Source organism: Hemiscyllium ocellatum, chromosome 11 (genome assembly GCF_020745735.1).
Source record: "Hemiscyllium ocellatum isolate sHemOce1 chromosome 11, sHemOce1.pat.X.cur, whole genome shotgun sequence".
NCBI classification, from domain to species: domain Eukaryota; kingdom Metazoa; phylum Chordata; class Chondrichthyes; order Orectolobiformes; family Hemiscylliidae; genus Hemiscyllium; species Hemiscyllium ocellatum.
Genome location: NC_083411.1, coordinates 52362802 through 52385493, shown reverse-complemented (window position 1 = coordinate 52385493; position 22692 = coordinate 52362802). Strand labels below are relative to the sequence as shown.

Below are 22692 nucleotides of genomic sequence, written 5' to 3'. Positions count from 1 at the left end.
ACAACAGATTAACACCATTAATTGTGAAGACAATGAGAACTCGTGTGGTTAATCCATGGTGAACTGAGCAAGGTAGCTGCCTCTGGTCAACAGTAACTCTTCTTAAACAGAACAGTCATCACTACAGTCAATTATTTACAGTTAAATTTCCTCTGGGATATCTGACACAGGTCTTTCTGGTATAATGCACGTTTCATTAACACAAATTACCTGTACCGTGATTGACGACTGGGGACGCTTTTCGAAAGAGCAAAAATTCAAAAAGCATGTTGGCTAGAACATGATTACATCGGCAACACTGTAAGTGCTCCTTGTATTGTGTGATTCTTGCATAGCGCAGGGTCACACGGAACGTGACTATTGCACTATCGAAGACGTGACTGTATACTCTTTCACCAGCCATGGTTTTCAGTGACTGACTCACTTGCAGTATTGTACTGACCATAGTTAATTCCATTCTTTTCATGAAAGTAACAACAAAGAACATCTTTGACCATAAATAATGATCACTTTCATATTGTAATAATATCACAGTAGCTTAATATCAACAGGAACCAGTAAAATTACACTGTAATTTCTAGGATTATGTAAACAATGGTTAAATGATTTAAATGGAAATCAAAATCCAATTCCTGTCAGAAAAATTAAGCAATAAATAGTGTTCACCATTGTCTATTCACAAAGACTGCTGTATCTTTGGACTGAATACAAAATTCCAGCCATCATTATCCAGTATGCATGAGGACACTGTCAGCTTCACAAATGTGGTATTGCCTAGTCTGCCTATTTGTATTCACTGGGTTCCATGATGTTTCTGTCCTTATGCTGTTGACTGAATCATCTCGGAGATTTGTTTCAAGAAACATGACATTGAAATAGCCTTTTAATGACATGCCAAGCATTTACTTACTGCCAGTCACAATTTCTGGCACTTAAACTACCTACTGGAAGAATGGAATCACAGCTTGGAAGTCACACACTCAAACTTCCTTTTCTGTCTCAGTCCTTGCATTGTTATATTCCAAGTATGATAATCTGACTGGTTCAAGATATAATCAGTTGCTTTCCAATGTTCACTCCAATGTAGATTTCAGATATAGACAATGTTCTTTCATTTCCATCTCCCACTTCCAGATACTTGCAGCACCAAATATCATTGACATAGAATGGATAAGGACAAGGCTCATCAAGAGTGGCTCTTTCTATTGCCCTGATACAGCAAAATGTGGGTCAGTATTTGCTTTGTAGGTCAATGAGGTATTTCACCTGAAACTCCTAAATCATTTCCAAGATTTCAGAAAGGAGGAGGCATGAAGGAAGAATTCTATTGCATCCCAATCCCTATCATAATTCCTCATCAATTTCGATCCTCTCGTTCATCATAGCTGATGCCCTGACCTTCTTTCCTGTTAATGGCAGGATGATATAGACCTTAAACTGACTCTTTGAATTCATCACAAGCTTTGTTAAAAATTTCCAAGAATTGAATTAAGGACTCAAAAGCAATACATTGATTTTAAATCAATGATGAAAGTGAGGACTGCAGATGCTTCAGATCAGAGCTGAAAATGTGTTGCTGGAAAAGTGCAGCAGGTCAGGCAGCATCCAACGAGCAGGAGAATCGACGATTCGGGCATGAGCCCTTCTTCAGGAACGTCAATTCTCCTGCTCCTTGGATGCTGCCTGATCTGCTGCGCTTTTTCAGCAACACATTTTCAGTTTAAATCAATGATGACAAGCTAACAAAGTACATGTGCTGAGGCACGAATCGATTCAACTAAAAATACTAATGAGACTCAATCATTCATATTGCTGTACTTACCTCAGCATCAGCCAGTCTGGAGAAGTCTGACTGGCTTCCGATGTAGAATTCAATTCCTTTAGAAGCTCCCTCCAGGGTAACCCCTCGGATCAGGAGTATGGTCAGGACCACGTAAGGGAATGTCGCAGTGAAATAAACCACCTGAGCATGGAGAGCACCTTGTTAGATTTTCCTGTATTACTGGTACAACAGAAGAAAATAAAATCTTGAAGCAGTACAAGGCCATGTGGCCCCACCATGCAATAAGATTCTGCCTGATCACCCTGACACTAGCCCTCTCCAGAACCTTTGACTCTCTTGTACATCAACAATTTGTCAAACTCTGCCTTGAATATATTCAATGAACTGACCTCTACTGCTTTCGGAGGAAGAGTATTTGAAAGATTAAAAATTCCACTTCATCTCTACCTCATTTGGAGAACCTTATTTTGTAACTGTGCTCCCTGTTCGAGATTCTCTGAGAAGGTCAAGCTTTCTAACACCATTCAAAATCTTTGAAGATCATTTCTCGGTCTCCGAAATTCCTGTGAGTACAGGCTCAAACTTATATTTTCAAAAGAATTAATACAAAGATGTTCACTGAACTTTCTCCAATACAAATATACCCCCTAACTAAGGAGACCAAAACAGTAGCTGCTGTACCTTTGTAGCAAGTTTTGCCTACTTTTATACATCATTCACTTGGAATAAAGACAATATTATCCAACCAAATGGCAAATTAAATGGATTCTCATCAATGCATCGAAGGGAACAGATGACAAACTGAAGAGGAATAGTAACATGGAGGATGTACGCAAGGATTGCGTTTTCATCTCGTTCACAGGGTTTGCATGTTGAGACTTTGTTTTGTGATACCTTGTTATAATGTGCTTATTTAAACACTGCTAAACCTATAGACATAAGGATCTCAAATTTGAATTTAGGCAACAAAATATGAAGATTTTTATTACAACAAAATGGTTTCTCGATTTAAAAGAATACTATAAAATGGCCTGTGAATCATACTGCTGAACATATTGCTGATTTGCAGAATTAACTTGCTGTTGAAAGATGAGGACAATAGAGTTTTCATAAGATAAACACTGATACATTAATTGACCATTTGAACAAACGTTGAACTAATACATGGCATGACAATTTACGTAAATTAGATATCCTTCTTAAAGGAAATACCATTGGATTAGCCTGTCTTCAATCATATCACCATATTACAATTGATTGGACTTTTTTTTGTAGTTAAGAACCCTTTCCCAGAAAATATCATTAGATTAATTCGCTGTAAATCATATGTGATTGGTCTTTCTTGTAATTAAGACTGTACTATTTCTTTAAAAACATGTAAATAATGTGTAATTTTCAAATGTAATTGCGCAACTTTTCGCCAGAACACAGAAGCTTCAATCTCTGTGTTGCTGGATAGAATTGCATCAAGGTACCTTAACTGAATCAACTAATGACCCTTGTTTTTTGAATAGACCGCATTTGTCGATTCCTTTGACCGATCTCGAACCCTTCTGAAGGGGACACAGATCTTCAGACATAATAACAGAAATTACACAATGAAAAGAATCAGTTAAAGGTAATTCTTACCCAAGAAGCTCACGTCCTCACTGGGTAGGTACACAAAAGACACAGCAAGTTGTTCCTGACGTCAAGTTGGACCTTATGAGATTTCTCACCTGATTCTGCATTAAATCTCACCTGAGCACAGGCTGCTTATGTCACTAACAGATTCCACCCACAGTAACTGCTACACAGCTGTTACAACATATTCCTTCAACATTAATAACTACTAAAGGCACATTACACTGGAATGTCACATGTTGTGATTCTTCTAACAGCCTTAAAATTACATTTGCTCTTTGGTTTGGAACCTATCCAACAATACAACAGGGATGAAGGTCAGAGCTTTTTTAGTTAACCTCTGTTGTCCTCCAACCTATCACAGAATCTTCCTTTTATTCACCGAACCATATTCCCTATGTCCATTGTCTTAAGAAACCTCTTAAACTGTTATTTATTTCTCTCGGTCAGATGAAAGTCCATGGAAGTGAAAGATTAGCTTGGTTTGTCTTGACAGGTGCTTCACAAGCTGTTGAGCATTACCAGCATTTTATTGTGTTCACCTAATGATTGTTCCTCAGGTCTCAGTCCCATTCTCATGTCCAGACAAATCTCATTTCACTCAAATAAAACCCTGATCCTATCCTTCCCCATCACCGCCACCACACCCCCCTCCCCCACTCCCCCCACCCCCCACAACCCCCAATCCTTCCTCAGTCTTCCACAGCAATTGGAAATTCACCCAGAATTCCAATGTCAGTGAGTGAACCCTTAGAATGAGGGACACATTGCAGGGGTTTGGGGAAGTTGCTGTTCTTTCCCTCAGGAGAACGTTCTTCAGATCTCCCTCAGACCTGAAGTGTTGATGAATTATGAATCTCCCATTTCCCATAGAGACACTGTTAACATCACCTGGGAGATAAACCAGATACTTCACAAATTATTTATCGTTTCTAGCTTTACTGTTACTTTGTCACGAGTTTTAACTCTATTTATCACCAATCATTTACCTTTCCTGAAGATTTGATTCCTTTTGATAATGCTGCCCCAACTATTAGCCAGGCAAGAAGCAGACAGAGGGCTAAATACCAGATTACCTCCCCAGTCTCATCCATTGAACTGGAACGGCGTAAAACTGCTTTACTACAGAAAATAAGAACAAAAACATGTAGTAAGTTAGGACACTTCATTACACACAGATGTTTTTAGACATAGTGCATCAATGTATTTAACAAACAGAGTTGTGTAATATCTAAATTAATTTTTGATTTATAGAAGCTTTGATTCTTGCACTCAGAAATAAATGTGAAGTTTGATATTCTGTAAGACATTTTGTTCCTCGTGTGTATTGATATTTTTCAATGTAAAGCTTTGTTCAAACAAGTTGATGAGATTCCCTGCAGCTGAAAATGTGTTGCTGGTTAAAGCACAGCAGGTCAGGCAGCATCCATGGAACAGGATGCTGCCTGACCTGCTGTGCTTTAACCAGCAACACATTTTCTGCTGTGATCTCCAGCATCTGCAGACCTCACTTTTTACTCGGAGATTCCCTGCAGAGCTGTTTCTGACAATGTTTCACTGACTGCTTCACAATGCACTGTGAAACCTATCTGGTTTAGTCACTATGTCTTCCAATGAATTCAGCTCCTTCATCTTACTACACATGGTATCTACCTCCAGACAGTTAATCTAAATCCAGTCCCAGGACTGTGTGTTAAAATAATAACTTATTACAATTAAAAGCAGAGAAATGAACATCAGTCACACATGATTCTAACCATTTCATGTTTAAGAATTCTGGTCATGAATATTATCCTTGAAGAGCAAGAAAACAAAGAAAAGTGTTTTGCTTTATAAATATTGTCAAAGTTACAATGCTTAGAAACCAGAGGAATATTAAATAGTAAAAGTTTCCTTTCCATGATGCCATTTTGTAACAAGTGTGCAATGTAAATAATACCTCAATCAAAATGAAACAACTTCTCTCTCATTAAACACATATAAACAAACTAACCAACCCAAGAGGAGTTACTGGCCCAGCTGTGTAGGTTATTGGTGCAGCTATCTGCAGCAAGGTACTTACTCCCAGTATTGCTCACTCGGGCCCTGGTGAGGATTGGAGATTTCTGATCCATTTGGACAAGATCCATTGTTTTCCTGCAGCTGTGTTATATTAACGATTTCAAAATATCCATCAGTCAGAGTGAGATTGCAGAGAGTCTCTGGAAAATATGTTTCAGTATTATACATCAATTTTGCATTCCATTTCAATATAACCAGGGTCACTGTTTCACTCTGACTGAATTAGTTAATCCTTTTGATTACATGGGTAAGGTCATGCATAGATCAGAACACAGAGGTACAGTCCGTGCACTCACTCTCAGCACAGTCCTGCTCTGGTGCTCAATCTGCTTAATCTCTTGTTGGATAAAAGTCTGCATAAAAGTAATTAGAAAACCAAATTAAAATGGTACTGTATATAAAAAGTTACTTCAAAAGTATTCACTAGTAGTTATTGGAGAAGACTTTAAGGATTATAATGGGCTGGATTATCCAGGGAAGGAGAGTCTCACATACCTTGCTACACCACTCCTTGTTTTACAAAATGAATGAATGGAGTTCCACAGTTCTGAGCGGTAGATTCAACTCAGGGCTCTCTCAGAATTGGGGAGCCACATTTTCAATCTGACAGTGCTTTCACAGCACAGAGCCTGCCAGGGGAAAGCAAAACCCCTTTTCACAACTGCTGTCTTCTCACATTTTAATGTTCCTGACAGCTGCTGTCAAACAGGAAGTTCATAACATAAATGTGTGTTAGGGTGCAGGGAAGGGAAGGTGCTAAACTGATAGGAAAAGGGTGCCAGCTAAATAGGGTGCATGTAGGTAGGGTGCAGATATGCAAATCGAGAGCTATGTAAAATTCCATGTGGATAGGAGCAGGGTGACAGGTTGCCAGGTGGATAAGGTGCCAGCTGAGGAGGTGTAGGGTGCCAAGTGGGTACGATGCCATGGTGCAGGATACCAATGGAGTTTGCTAAATAGTCCAGTGTTGAGGGTAACTTGAGGATGATAGGAGAATTTTTGGGGGGAAGGGAGCAGTCTTGTTGGTCGGTTCCAGTAGCAACAACATTGGTGGAGGGGGATGGAGTCCAATGGTAACAGTGAATGGGAGGGTGGGGACAGGTTTCATATCGGCAGAGAACTGGGGGTGATATCACATTTCCAGAGGAAGTTGGGGGCAGGGTGTCATAGCTGTGAAGCCATGTGCAGGGTTTTCAGAGCAGATTGTTAATTATTGATTGTACTGAAGCTTTCTTAGTGAGGTGGAGGATTTTCATAAAGAAGATCTCCTTCTCTAGCTGTGGTTACACACAAAAAGAATGCATTTATATTTTGTTTATGATGCATTTAATTTTAAAAGCCTTTCAGCTGATTGGTGACTGAAGCAGGATGCTGTTAAATAAGATAAGACCCCATGGCATTTGGGGCATAGTACTGGCATGGATAGAGGATTGCCTGCCTGGCAGAAGATAGAGAGTGGTGATAAAGGGGCTTTTTTGGGTATTGCAGACGGTGACTACTGGAGTTCTGCAGGTATCAGTGTTGGGACCTTCACATTATACATTAACAATCTGGATGAAGGAGCTAAGGGCATTGTTGCTAAGTTTGCAGATGAGACAAGCTAAGTGAAGGGACAGGTAGTGGTGAGGAAGTGAGGAGGTTATAGAAGGCTTACAGAGATTAAGAGAGTGGGCAAAGAAGTGGCAGATGGAATACAATGTGGAAAAGTGTGAGGAAGTGCACCTTGGTCGGAAGAATAGAAGCATAGACTATTTTCTAAATGGGGAAAGGCTTCAGAAATCTGAAGTACACATGGTCTTGAGAGTCTTGGTTCAGGATTCCCTTAAGGTTAACATGTAAGTTTCATTGGCAGTTATGAAGGCAAATGCAACTCACTTCAAGAGAGCTAGAACTCAAGAACAGGGATGTACTGTAGAGTCTGTGTAAAGCTTTGGTCTGGCCTCATTTGGAATATTGTGAGCTGTTTTGTGCCCTGTATCTAAGGAAGGATGTGCTGGCATTGGAAGAGATTCAGAGGAGGTTTACAAGAATGATCCTGGGGATGAAGGGCTTATCACATGATGAGCAGTTGAGGACTCTGTGTCTTTCCTTGAGGGTGTATCTCAGTGAAATTTTAAGAATACTGACAGGCCTGGATAGAGTAGATGTGGAGAAGTTGTTTCCATGCATAGGAGAGGCCAGGATCCTAGGGCACAGTCTCAGAGTGGAGGGATAACCCTTTTGAACTGAGGTGAGGAGAAATTTCTTCAGCCAGAGAGTGATGAATCTATGGAACTCATTGCTACAGAGGGCTGTGGAGGCCAAGTCATTGGGTGAATTTAAGGCAGAGATAAAATAGTTCTTAATTGGTAAGGTGATCAAGCATTACAGGGAGAAGGCAGAAGAATGAGTTTGAGAAACATATCAGTGATGATCGAATAGTGGAGCATACCTGATGGGACAATTGGCTTAATTCTGCTCCTATATCTTATGGTCTTATGATCTTACAGACATCCATAATTACTCTGAGCCCAGATGAACCACATTGTTGAATGTACTCTTATCAATTCACTTTCAGAAATTAGCAATGTAAAAATGAAATTTCAAATAACATAAATCTCAAGGATAAGATGAAACAACTGTTTTCAAAAATTACATTGTAATTTTAGCTCAAAAATAACTTCTTCATATCTAAATTATTTTTGGCAAGATGTAACATTCCAAATTCTGAAGTAGAAGATGTGGAAATTGATCGCGACTTGAATGAGTCCTAGCCTATGGAGATAAGGACTTCCATCACTGAATTCTGTGGGTGTATAATGGAAAATCCATGTCTTCAGGATGTTGATAGATGTCCCTAACTGTATGGTATTAGACAGACAATGATTCTATTCTTTATAAATTAAAAACTAAAAAGATGACTTCGTCACGGATTTTGAAATACTAAATGGAACAAATAACATCAAGAGTCATCGAGTCAGAGAGATGTACAGCACAGGAACAGACCTTTCAGTCCAACTTGTCCACGCTAAAAAACATATCCGAAATTAATCTAGTCCGATTTGCCAACATTTGGCCCGTATCCATCTCAACCCTTCACATTCATATACACATCCAGCTAACTTTTAAATGTTTTAATTGTACCAGCTTCCATCACTTCGTCTGAGGCAGAGAAAAACTGAGTTCTATTCTTCTGGAATATTGGATAATGGAAATGTCCTAAAATTTCGAGAGTTTTTTTTTGGAATAAAGATATGAAGTTCTTCAATGCAAAAATACAGGACTGTGGATGATCCCTGACTGCATTGTACACTCTGGGACTGTGGGTGATCCCTGACAATATTGTACAGACTGGGACTGTGGGTGTATCCCTGACTGTATTGTACAGACTGGGACTGTGGGTGATCTCTGACAGTATTGTACAGACTGGGACTGTGGGTGATCCCTGACTGTATTGTACACTCTGGCACTGTGGATGATCCCTGACAGTATTGTACACTCTGGGACTGTGAGTGATCCCTGATTGTATTGTACAGACTGGGACTGTGGGTGATCCCTGACTGTATTGTACAGACTGGCAGTGTGGGTGATTCTTGGCCGTATTGTACAGACTGGGACTATGGGTGATCCCTGAGTATATTGTACAGACTGGGACTGTGGGTGATCCCTGACTGTATTGTACAGGCTGCGACTGTGGGTGTATCCCTGACTGTATTATACAGGCTGGGACTGTGGGTGATCCCTGACTGTATTATATAGGCTGGGACTGTGGGTGATGCCTGACTGTATTGTACGGACTGGCACTGTGGATGATCCCTGACTGTATTGTACAGACTGGCAGTGTGGATGATCCCTGACAGTTTTGTACACTCTGGGACTGTGGGTGATTCCTGACTGTATTGTACAGACTGGCAGTGTGGATGATCCCTGACAGTTTTGTACACTCTGGGATTGTGGGTGATCCCTGACTGTATTGTACAGACTGGCACTGTGAGTGATCCCTGACTGTATTGTACAGACTGGCACTGTGGATGATCCCTGACAGTATTGCACACTCTGGTACTGTGAGTGATCCCTGACTGTATTGTACAGACTGGCACTGTGGATGATTTATCACCATATTGTTTCAGAAATTTCAACTTGACTCACATCAAGATTTCACATTAAGTTTTGTCAATTCACACAACATGAACCTTTGATAGTGACATGAGACATCCTGAGTTAAATAGTGTTATTGTGGAAGATGAGATGAAATTAAAGAGATGAGACATTTAAATAATTGCAACAAAAACTCTGTGTGTCTTAGAGTCAGACTGTGTAAGAAATATATGTGAGATGATCGATATTTGGAAAAACTCAGAGAAAGAGAATAAGTTAAGAAAATGATAGCTGCAAAAAACACAGTAACAGACAGAGAAGGGAGTCAGTGTGAGACACAATACAGGGATGGAGAGAGATACAAACAATGAACGCAGTCAGAAAGAACTCAACACAGACTTATTGACAAGGTGAAAGTAAACGTGAGACATGTGAAAGACTGTTAAATTCTGATGTTTCACTATTTATTTCTGACTGACTGTCCTGCTATTCCAGTGACTCAGTGCCATGATTCCTGCTGCTGCTTTCTATCCGAGTCTTTCTGCTGTATGGCCACAATGAGGATGGTCAATGAAACTATTGTTCATCTCTCTCCCTCACTCAGACTGACAGAATGAACAATGAACAGTCAGTGTGTACACTTTCCCCAGTAGAAGCTAACACTGTACCTTTGGGGGTCCTGCTGCATGTTTCATCTGCTCCCCACCAACTGAAGCAGTCTGCCCATGGTAGGGGTGATTGGAAGGAAGCAAACAGGTAGTATAGGCTGTAGCCAACGATGCAGTTGTACGAAATGTTGGACATTGTAATCAGAAGCATCATAGCAATCCCCACACCTGAAAACAGAAGAAAGGACAGGGGAGTCTGGTTTGTGAATTATTGATTTAAAATAATGTATTTGACATGCATTTGGCTGGTCATTCAACCAAATTGGATTTTCTTTCAGTGAGCACAGGACAGAACAGGGAGACTGCCATGGCTGACCACACCTTTGGGGAAATATCAGTTTTGTTTAATCGATTATGTTGGCTGCTTCAACATTCAGTGTCCAACAGTAAAGATTTCAAAGGCTTTTTGTATTAAACAGGAAATGTTAATTATGTTACAATTCTTTGTCTAGATTACAAGAATGATGCTCCTTGTCTTCACCTTTATATGCCCCCTCACTAATTCTTTAGGACACCATTATCATTGTGAGTGGTGATAATCACACATGCCCAGTCTTAGGCCATAAGGTCATAAGATATAGGAGCAGAATTAGGCCATTCATCCCACTGAGTCTGCTCTGCCATTCAGTCATGGCTGATATATTTTTGAACCTCATTCTCTTGAGTTCTCCCCATAACTCTTGCACCCCTTACCACCAAGAACCTATCTATCTCTGTCTTGAGTCTACTCAATGACTTGGCCTTCACAACCTGCTGCATCAATGAGTTCCACAGAGTCACCACCCTCTGGCTGTGGACATTCCTCTTTATCTCAGTTCTGATGAGTTGTCCCTTCAGCTTGAGGCTGTTCCCTCATGTCCCAGTCTCTCCTACTAGTGGAAACATCTTCTCCAGGTTTACTCTATTCAGACCATTCATTATTCTGTAAATGTCATTCTTCTGTAAATGTCATTATTCTGTAAATGTCATTATTCTGTAAATCCTCCTAGGCTCCTTTGAGCCCTTAACTGTTCCTCATTTGACAATCCCTTCATCCCTGGGATCATTCTTGTAAACCTACTCTGGACCACTCCAAGGCCAGAACATCCTCTCTGAGACATGGGGTCCAAACATTTTCATATATTTCAAATGCCGTCTGACCAGAGCCTTATAGAACCTCAGTAGCACATCTCTGCTCTTATATCCTAACCCTCTTGAAATGAATGTTAACGCTGTATTTGCCTTCCTACCTGCCAACTGAACCTGCATGTTAACTTTAAGGGAATCCTAAACTCCTACCTTTTATGTTTCGGTTTTCCAAAGCCTTTCCCCAATTTGAAAATAGTCTTTGTTTCTATTCTTCTTACCAAATTGCATAACTCTCACAATTTCCCATCCTGTATTCCATCTGCCATTTCTTTGCCCACTCTGCTCACTACTGTAAGTACTTCTGCAGCCTTCCCACTTCCTCTGCCCTTCCTGTCCCTCTACCAATCTTTGCAACAACTGCAAACGTAGCAACGATGCCCCCAGTCCCTTTGTCCAGATTGTTAATGTATAATGTTGTGGTCCCAACAGTCCTTGTGGAACTGGTGGATTTATCCCTAATCTCTGCCCCCTGCCAGTCAGCCAATCCTCTATCCATGTCTGGATGGGTTACTGTTTGGAGGGTCAGTGTAGACTTGTTGGGCCAAAGGGCCTATTTCCACACTAATCTAACCATGTCAGGACCTTGCCCCTAACACCACCGGCTCTTATCCCATTTAGCAGCTTCATACATGGCTCCTGATTTTAGGCCTTCTGGAAATTCAAATAGATCACATCCATTGGTTCTCCTTCATCTAACCTTAAAGAATTCTAACAAACTTGTCAGACATGACCTACCCTTGATGAAGCTGTGCTAACTCAGCCCTACTTTACCATGCACTTCCAAACCCTCCACAATCTCATCCTTAATAATGGACTGTAAAATCTTATAAATGATCAAGGTCAGACTAACCGGCTGATAGTTTCCTCCCTTCTGCCTCCATACCTTCCGAAACAGGGATGTTACATTAACCATTTTCCAGTTGTCTGGCAACTTCCTTGACTCCAGTGATTCCTGAATGTTCACCAACAATGCCTGTACAATCTCCTCAGCTATCACCTTCAGGATTCTGGGGTGTAGTCCATCTGACCCAGCTGAATTACTCACCTACAGACCTTGCAGCTTCCCCAGCACCTTCCCCACAGGAATGGCCCCTACACTCACCTCTGCCTCCTGACTCTTGACATCCTGGCACACTAATGGTGCCTTCCACCAGTGAAGACTGATGCAAAGTCCCTATTCACTTTCTTCACCATTTCTTTGTTCCCCATTACTACTTCCCCAGCCTCATTTTCTAATGGTCCAATGTCCACTCTCACCTCTTTCTGACCTTTTATGCATCTAAAGCAACTCTTGCAATCTTCTTTTATATTACAATCTGCTTATCGTCAGATTTCATCTTCTTCCCCCTTATTGCTTTTGTAAGTATCCTCTGCTAGTTTTTGACTGCCTCCAAATTTCCAGACTTCCCACTAATTTTCACCACATTGTATGCTTTTCCTTTTGATTTGATGCTATTCCTGACTTCCCTTGTCTGCCGTGGTTGCCTCATCCTCCCTTTACTATGTTTCTTCTTCCTTGGGATGAATTTCTGTTTTGCCCCTCAAACTACCTCCAGAAACTCCTGCTATTGCTGCTCTACCGTCCTCCCTGTTATGGTCCCCTTCCAATCAACTCAGGTCAGCTCCTCCCTCATGGCTTTCTGGTTGCATTGACTCAATTGTAAAGATCTTACACCAGATTCCTGCTCTTCCATTTCAAACTGAAGGGTGAATTTTATCATATTATGGCCACTGCCCCCGATGGATCATTCGCCTTAAGCTCCTTAATCGAGTTTACCTCATTACACAGCATCAAATCCAGAATTGCCTGTCCCCTGGAGGGCTCTATCACAAGTTGCTCGAACAAATCATCTCGTAGACATTCTGCAAATCCCTTTTTTATTGGATCCCCTACCAACCTGATTTTCCTCGTCCAGTTGTATGTTGAAGACTCCCATGATTACTGCAATTGTGCATCATTTTTTACATGCTTTTTCTACCTCCTGATTTATTTTCTGACCCATACCCTGAATGCTGCTGGGAGGCCTGGACATAACTCTCGTCAGGGTCATTTTTGCTCTGCAAACCCTCAATTTTCCAAGATGGCGACAGTGTAGCAGGGCTGCATGCAGACTCTTATCTAGAGCTCATCCACTTCCATCTACGTTTTAAAAATCTTTTAATCTCTGCTCTCTCTTGATTTTTTTTCTTTTCATTTCTCGTTTCTTTGGTGGGTTGGTCAGAGGCAACAAGAGTAGGCTTTACACGGAGTGGTACAAGCCTTCCGGTAATTGGAGGTGGCAGTGATGGTAGCAAGGACATTCCCCTGCTCCTCCAGCAATCGGAGACGGAGGTGATGGACTCTTTAATGTGCCAGTGCTGGCATATTGGAGGACGGTGGCTGGAGTGGGAATCTTGGCACACCAGCGGACTGACCTGTCAGTGGAATGAGGCACTCCGGCTCGCAGTAGGCCCAGAGCGGGGACACCTGGTGTCACCAAGGCATCAGCGGAGCAGGAGACTCCTGGCTGGAATCACGGGAGGCCCGGAGTGGGAACTCTTGGTTGTGGGACCCAACAGTCTACCCAGTATTGGAGGCAGCATTGAAATGGGCCCAGCAGTGATGAGATGGCGCCTGAAGAATGGTGACTCCTATAACAGCGGGTCCAGTGCAGACAGCTGCAAGTCAGTGGAGATGGGCGAGTGACACAGTTGTGGCATCTGTCTCCAGTCTCTCTTTGCAAAGGCATATTCCAGCAGGAGATGTGAGACAGTCACAAACTCCCCCTCCTTAAACCGCTTTGTAGGCAACATGCAGTGGCGCAGACAATCCAGGCGTATGTGAAGAATCTCACAGGTACTGCCCTTCTCACCATGAGCCAAGTGATGTCATGGTGCTTGTTGGAAAATTCTGGCGATGAGGCATTCTGCGAAATGACTTTGACAATCTGCTGACTAACCTGTCCTTTTCCCACAGGGTCTTGAGGATGCTACATACTGACCTCTTCCTAATAGACCTGTGATGAAAAGTGTTTTGAAATTTTTCACAAAGGACAGGCGATATGGAACAGTCAAATTCCTTGGAGCAGTCAGCAGCAACAAGACCAGTCCCATCCTTCACAACACCAGGGACAAGTAGAACCTCAGTACATAGTCAGATTTAGTGTTTGTGTACTGAGGAGCTACACACAGCTTGATGCAGCCACACACAAAGAAGGACAGGTCATACACAAGAGAAACCAACACTTGTCACAGATGTGGTCACATTGAACCTCATATCATCCGTCATCATTTCCGCCACCTCCAAACGGACCCCACCACCAGGGATATATTTCCCTCCCCTCCCCTATCAGTGTTCCGAAAAGACCACTCCCTCCGTGACTCCCTTGTCAGGTCCACGCCCCCCACCAACCCATCCTCCACTCCCAGTACTTTCCCCTGCAACTGCAACTGCAAGAAATGCAAAACTTGCACCTACACCTCCTCCCTTACTTCCCTTCAAGGCCCCAAGGGATCCTTCCATATCTGCCACAAATTCACCTGCACCTCCACACACATCATTTGCTGCATCTGCTGCACCCGATGTGGCATCCTCTATATTGGGGAGACAGGCCGCCTACTTGCGGAACATTTCAGAGAACACCTCTGGGACACCCGGACCAACCAATCCAACCACCCCGTGGCTCAACACTTCAACTCCCCCTCCCACTCCGCCAAGGACATGCAGGCCCTTGGACTCCTCCATCATCAGACCATAGCAACATGATGGCTGGAGGAAGAGTGCCTCATCTTCTGCCTAGGGACCCTCCAACCATAAGGGATGAACTCAGACGTCTCCAGTTTCCTCATTTCCCCTCCCCCACCTTGTCTCAGTCACAACCCTCGAACTCAGCACCACCTTCCTAACCTGCAATCTTCTTCCTGACCTCTCCGCCCCAACCCCCACTCCAACCTATCACCCTCACCTTAACCTCCTTCCATCTATCGCACTTCCAACACCCCTCCCCCAAGTCTCTCCTCCCTACCTTTTATCTTAGCCTGCTTGGCACACTCTTCTCATTCCTGAAGAAGGGCTCATACTCAAAACGTCGATTCTCTTGCTCCTTGGATGCAGCCTGACCTGCTGCGCTTTTCCAGCAACACATTTTCAGCTCCTCAGTAGGGTCCATCAACTCCAATTTCATGCAGTTACAAGATATTGCCTAGCCCTGCATCTCGATTTTATTTAAAAAGTTCTTAATTTGATTTTTTTCAAAAAATTCCAACTGATCTTTTAATTTGTAACTTTAAATATTTCCCTTATTTACCTTCAACCTGAAAGTAGCCAATAACAGTCATGTTAGTAGCTATTATCAACCAATGAACTTATGCCTTACCAGTGATGTCACTCTGCTGTGTTAGGTCCCGAATCCTGGGTTTCAATTCATCATTTTTATCAAAAAACCTGACAAACTATGAGCCAAAAACCAATAGACAGCATGTACCACATCTAATAACGTGTATGGCAGATCAGAGTGCAACATTACTTCACAAGCTTGGCTTTAACCTTTGTCAGATAAGGGAGGTTTATTATTATTTATTAAATCAACACTATTACTTTTCCAAATTTGCTGTGACTGTATCGATAAAATAAACATTCACCTTGTAACATAGGCACAGCCCTCCACACTGCAACAGGCCCAAGGCTGGCAAACTGACCAAAGGAACACTCCAAGAAAAACAATGGTATCCCAACAAGGGCCAGCATGACAGAATAGGGAATAAGGAGTGCACCTGGAAAATAGCGGAAAGGATTTCAATTTTCAAGTGAAACTCCATGCTTACACTATGTGGGGTGGATTAAAATTTACCCTGAAATCTCTACGAATGTCCAAATTCCCGTTTTGTGAATTTCACTCTCTAACACAATCAGATATCTTGTCAGGTCACTTTACACAGTCATGTTGTGACATTTCTTATACATTTGCGCTTGGTTTCCATCAATCCAATGGTGTGGGTTGTGAAGAGCCCTGATTTGAGCAGTTTTGATGATAATGTACAAACCTGAACACAGGGCCTGACTGAGGAGCCTGCTATTCCGAGGATTTCACACATTGTGCAGTAAATATATCTGATGTGGATGGCTCATGCATTCTAAACAATATCAATTGAAAATACATTGCAAATTAATAAATGAACCATTTACTTTGGTTTATAAATAGCATATATTTGATGCATCACATTGCTAATTTTAAACTATTACCTTGACATATCTCTCTCTTCATAAAAAAATAGTAGTCAAACTTGTTAGCTGTGGGATTGAATTTACCAGTTCACATTGAAATTGTTTAACTCTGCATTATTTACTATATCATTTTTAGTGCAATAAACATTTGTTATTTACTGAACTACAATTTTCAGGATAAGTCAACAAATCGATCCATTTAGTTCTGCCTTTCTTACTCTCCGATATTTTTAATTTCTCTACCATACCTCCTCCGTTTTTGTAAGCCAGGTAAGGAAATCTCCAAACATTCCCAAAACCCACTGCATTACCAATCATTGAGAGCAGGTAATCAGTCTTCGAAGACCAGGTACCCCGTTCCACATTCTCATCACCCACAGCACCATGTTCATTGGCGGTATCCTGGGAGAAAGAATTGAAATGGCAAGCTCAGACATTAATCTTTCTCAGACTAGATCTCAAGTGAAATGTATAGTCACCACTCCCACAACTATCGGAAAATGGTGCAGTTCTCTATTTAGCAGCAATGTCTGTCAGGTTAGAAACAGCCAGATGTCCACAGAGAGTCTACAATTCACAATGACCAAAATCTACAAATCAACAGTATCTGAAATTGTCTTACATGGATTTTTACTGTTTTGTTTTGTTGAAATACTCACCGTATCCTGTGGAGGGTTTGGCCGATTGTCATTCAGTAAGAACCGAAATAAATGCCTTTGGTCCATTTTCAGACATCAATGAACTATTCTTCCACTTGCACAAGAATTGGAAGTAAAATGAGGACACTCCTTTTGGCCAAAAGTCCTTCAACTTCTCATGAATGGATTATTCTTGTTGAGTCAGAAGTCAGCCTCTTACTGTGTTTCATAACAGGTGTAACTCTGCTTAGCTAATCATTCAATTTCCACACTAAACATTTCTATTGAGTTAAATGATTTGTTTTCAGAACAGTTACGATCAAAGGGCATTCATTCCCTGTCCTCAGGGTTTGGGCAAAGCGCTGGTTTTAAAAGGAATAGCTTCCAAGTTGAACTTCAGCCAAAGAAAAGCTATCTAAGATTTCTTCTCAAAATGAACGGGTCTTCTCCCATATTAGAAATATAATTGTCATCCCCTGCTACCCGAGTTCATTTTACGTAATGAAATTTTAATTAGTTTTGAATGTGTGGCTGCAGTTTTGTAATCCCTATATAAGATGAAATGTACATGGATTTGGGAAAAACATGATTGCTTGTCCATTGATCTGGCAGTCTCACCTCTAACCAAATGTTTAAAGTTAGAAGATTATAAGAGAGAAGTAAATCTGTATTGCTTTCTTAGCATTCCATCATGAAATGTTATCGCCTAAATTATAACTATGCTTACTTAACTGAGGTGTAATAGTTCTATAGTTGGAAAAGTTAAGTAACTATTAAATAGTATGGTTCCTACACTGTTGCCTCTGGCTATCAGCAAGTCACCAATTGAAAGTGCAGCATATTAATATTCAAAAAGTCTTCATCTGTACTGGAGTAGGTTATTGATAAGGTAAAGCAATATTCTGAATTGTATGATTAGATAGGGCTTTCTCAGTGTGAGATCCAGAGCTAATTACTGAAAAACTTCCATTGCTTTCAAATGTTATTTACTGGTCAGCTTAGCCATCTGGCTGGATCATTAGAAGCTTTGCTAGGTGCATGATCTTTTGGCTGAATCACAAACACCAGTGGGTTTGGAAGAGTGATGATTGCATATAAAAATACAACAAAAAGTGTATTCTCTTGTGCAAAATGCAATGTGTCACCACATTCAGCGTCATCTTGAAAGACTGAGTTTAATGCAAAATTTTACTGCTTTTGAGTTCATCTTTCCCTCTTCTTCTTGATACCCTCCGCTCCTCCTCCATTCACTGCTTAACATCAGCCAGGGTCTTTGTAACAGGCTCCAGGGTCTTGTCATTGGGCTCTGAGTTCTTAATTATGGACCCACCCCTGCCATTGCCACGTCTCCCACAAGCCTCTATGTCTGAGCTGGAGCCATGGGCCTGATCTCCTACCTACTGCTCTCCCTGCGAAGGTGCCACCAGTCATCGGGATCCTGGCTCAGGCCTCATCTGTGACCTCAGTGCTAGAGCCAGAGCCAGCCAAGGATCTGGGACTGCATGGGGCCCTGCCCCAACCGACTCCCATGCAGAAACAAAAAAAAACCACAGGAAGACCGATCACCATGGCAGCTGCATCCGCCATCAATCACCCGAAGGAGCTGTTCTCTCTTGCTGCTGCTGCTCCCTGTCTTTTGCACTGGTCCTCTGGCCCCTACACCCTCCTCTGTCTCGGACAAAAGTATAAAGGCCCATTTTCCTACAACTTTCAACTCTGAAGAAGCCTTGTACTGGACTCAACTAATTAACTCTCTCAGGATCCCGATGACTGGTGGCAGCTTCGCAGGGAGAGCAGTAGGTAGGAGATCAGGCCCATGGCTCCAGCTCAGACATAGAGGCTTGTGGGAGATGTGGCAATGGCAGGGGTGGGTCCATAATTAAGAACTCAGAGCCCAATGACAAGACCCTGGAGCCCGTTACAAAGACCCTGGCTGAGTGGGCGGCACGGTGGCACAGTGGTTAGCACTGCTGCCTCACAGCGCCTGTAGACCCGGGTTCAACTCCCGACTCAGGCGACTGACTGTGTGGAGTTTGCACGTTCTCCCCGTGTCTGCGTGGGTTTCCTCCGGGTGCTCCGGTTTCCTCCCACAGTCACAAAGATGTGCGGGTCAGGTGAATTGGCCATGCTAAATTGCCCGTAGTGGTAGGTAAGGGGTAAACGTAGGGGTATGGGTGGGTTGCGCTTCGGTGGGTCGGTGTGGACTTGTTGGGCCGAAGGGCCTGTTTCCACACTGTAAGTCTAATCTAATCTAATCTCTCTATTGATTCTGCCAGACCTTCTGTGTTCTGCAGCATTGTTTGTGTTTGTTTTTAAGATATTATTCCTGCTTGCTGGAGTAACTGACTCCCTGATCAATGTGGTGACACCAGCTCTTTTACACCCTCACCCATCTCCCCTATCTCACCTGAAGATTCTATAACCCAGAATATTGTGCTGACAATCATGTTCTTTCCTCAACCACAACCATCTCTGTGATAGTAATGATATTAGATCCTCATACATTAATAAACACGCACAACTCCTCTACCTTACTCACAAGACTCCTTGCATTAAAAAATACCATCCATCTTTGCCACACTCCATTCTGCACTAACTTGAATATATTTGCACGAATTTCTGCATTGCAATGGTGGGTTCTTCAATACTTTTCAGTACATCAACCTTTACTGAACCTCCATTTAGTATCCCAGACCCCTGCAAAAATTAGTTTTAAATCCCACCATCACATTCAGCAATACCTTCAGAAAACCAGAACACTTGTACGTCCCACCTTCTCCAGAAATAAATGTGGAGATCCAGCACTAATCTGTTCCGGATCGCAATGCACTCTGGAGCTTTCCTGACTTCTTGCCAGCCTCTTTCTGATTGGTCAGAGTCATAGATTCATACAGCATGGAAACACTTTGGTTTAACCTGTCCATGCTGAACATAATCCCAAACTAAGTTAGTCTCACCTGCCTGGTCTTGGCTCATATCCCTCCAAACCTTTCCTATTCACGTATCCATCAAAATATCTTTTAAACGCTGTAATTGTACCCACATCCATCAGTTCTCAGGAAGTCCACACACAAACTACTCTTGGTGTAAAAAAATTGCCTCATATCTTGTTCAAATCTCTCTCTTCTCACTGCTCACCTTAAAAATTGCCCAAAACATCGACTCTCCTGCTCCTTGAATGCTGCGCTTTTCCAGCAACACATTTTCAGCTCTGATCTCCAGCATCTGCAGTCCTCATTTCTCCTTAAAAATGTCCCCCTAGTCTTGAAATTCCCCATCTTAGGGAAAAGACAACTACCATCAACTCTATCTATACCTCTCATTATTTTATAAACCTCTATCAGGTCACCTCTCAACCTCCTACGCTCCAGTGAAAAAACGTTTCAGCCTTTCTTTATAACTCAAAACTTCCATACCTGGCCACATCCTGGTAAATCCCTTCTGATCCCTCTCCTGCTTAATAATACCCTTCTCCTCTCTGACTGCATTTTCTTAAACCGTGATGGGGGTCAGGGATGGGAGCAACAATGAGAAAAGAGAAAAGGTTGAGAACTGATACAGAAGATAAAGGGAGAAAGTTCAATAAACAAGGCAGGCAAGAGCATGGCGGGCTATGAGGAAAAAGAATGAATTAAACACATTTATTTCAACGCAAGAGGACTGACAGGTAAGGCAGATGTACGTAGGATATGGATAGGAACATGGGACTGGGATATCATACCCTTTGCAGAAATTTGGCTGGGGGAGGATGATAACTGGCAGCTTAATGCTTGGCATGTTGATGCTATCGGAACGATAAAAAGGTGCACAAGAGAGGTGAGTGAATGATGTTTTTGATTAGGGAATTCAACTTGTACTTAGACAGAATATTCCTGGGTGATTGTCTAGCTATATGGATGAACTAAAAATAAGAAAGGGGTGATCACTTTGATTGGATTGGATTATAAGCCCCCAACAATTGTCACAGTAATGGTCTGGTACAAGTTAGTTTGCCCTTGAGATTTTTTTTTTAGAGAGGGGATAATTGGCCAGGCTCCATCGTGCCTGAACTTTGAATGGTTCACTGGAGCCTAGTTGTTTCCCCAAACAAATACTGCTTCAGATCAAAAGCTTGAAAGACCTTTTGAAAACTTGGTCTTGTCAAGGGGACGTGGCCAGCTCTCTAGCTGTTCAGTTCAGTCCGGGAGGGAGTAGAGTCATGGGGGAAACTGGAAGCCTTCTCTCTGTCCTTCTGCCCTTCTGATTTTGAACTGTATGCTGCCTGTGCCATTGTTTGCTGTTTGTGCTTAGGGATCTGTGTACTGGGATTGTTGCAAGAATTTTCAGAACAGCCTCATTAGGTAGGGTTTGGATAGGATAAGTTATCGGGTATTCTGTTTTCTGTTCCTTGTAGTTCATTTTATAATTTTGCAAATAAATTTTGTTTGTTTAAAACCTGGCAGATGACCAAGCTGATGTACTCCAGGAATATCCACTGTACACCTCATTAAACAAATAGCAAAGTTACAGTCAGACCTAGTCCATGACAGACTGGGGGCTTTTTGTGGGATTTAAACAGCGAGTGGTAGTTGCTAGTGTCTTTTATTTCGGGTGTTGATTTGGTTGGTTTAAACTGTGTTCAGATGGCAATGGCTCTTTCAACCACCAAGGAGTTCCTGGAGGTGGAAGAAGTGACCTCGAGGGTTTTGCAAAAGGCAGATAAGACCAAATTGCAGGAATTAATAGACAAGCTAGGGTTGAATTTACCTCCTAATGTGAGGAAAGATGAGATGAATTCAGCAGTAGCTCAGTATTCAAATTTGCTGGAAACACTATCAGGATCTGTAGAGATGGCAAGAATTCGATTGTAAATGAAGCAGCTTGAGTTAGAGGGGAGAGATAAGGAAAGGGCAGCAGAAATGAAACAGTTTGAATTATAATTAAAATCAGAAGAGAGAGAAAAAGCAAACACATTAAGGGCTTTAGCCACGGAGAAAGAAAGATAATGAAGAACTCTAGCAGAAGAGAAAAAAAAAGCAAAGAGATTGAACTTTAGAAATTGACACTTAAAAAGGGAAGTCAGCACAAAAGGATGGAGATGCAGGCTGAAGGTAGGTTTAGTGAGGAAGAGAGTGAGGATGAGCAAGCCCCTGGCAGTCAGAAGCCTAGTGAGAAACTGTTTAAGTATGTTCAAACAAGGCCAAAATTTAATGAGAAGAATGTGGAAGCCCTTGTCATTTCATTTGAAAAAGAATCTAAACAAATGCAATGGCCAGTCAGTGTGTGGGTTTTGTTGATCCAAACCAAACTTGTGGGTTGAGCTAGTGAGGAATTCACATCACTATCAGAGCAGGTATCTGGGGAGTATGAGTAGGGAAAAGAATCAATCTTAAGCACATTTGAATTGGTACCAGAAAGCCTATAGACGTTTAAAGAATCTAAGGAGGGACCCTGGTCAAACTTATATTGAGTTTGAAAGAATTAAACAAAGTAATTTTGATAGGTGGATAAGAGCTTTAAAAATAGAACAAA

The 22692-nt window shown here is 41.9% G+C and overlaps 1 protein-coding gene across 1 annotated transcript in view; it reads right to left on the bottom strand.

Annotated features, from left to right (window-relative positions):
• The window catches only part of LOC132819989 (sodium- and chloride-dependent neutral and basic amino acid transporter B(0+)-like), a 196615-nt gene that overhangs the window by 94588 nt on the left and 79335 nt on the right, over nucleotides 1–22692 (bottom strand). The window contains exons 7-12 of the mRNA XM_060831923.1: nucleotides 16792–16945; nucleotides 15961–16092; nucleotides 10213–10380; nucleotides 5469–5607; nucleotides 4396–4528; nucleotides 1823–1963 (exon numbers count right to left, since the gene is read on the bottom strand). Coding sequence (XP_060687906.1) covers nucleotides 1823–1963; nucleotides 4396–4528; nucleotides 5469–5607; nucleotides 10213–10380; nucleotides 15961–16092; nucleotides 16792–16945 — 867 coding nt within the window. The remainder of the gene's footprint in view (nucleotides 1–1822; nucleotides 1964–4395; nucleotides 4529–5468; nucleotides 5608–10212; nucleotides 10381–15960; nucleotides 16093–16791; nucleotides 16946–22692) is intronic.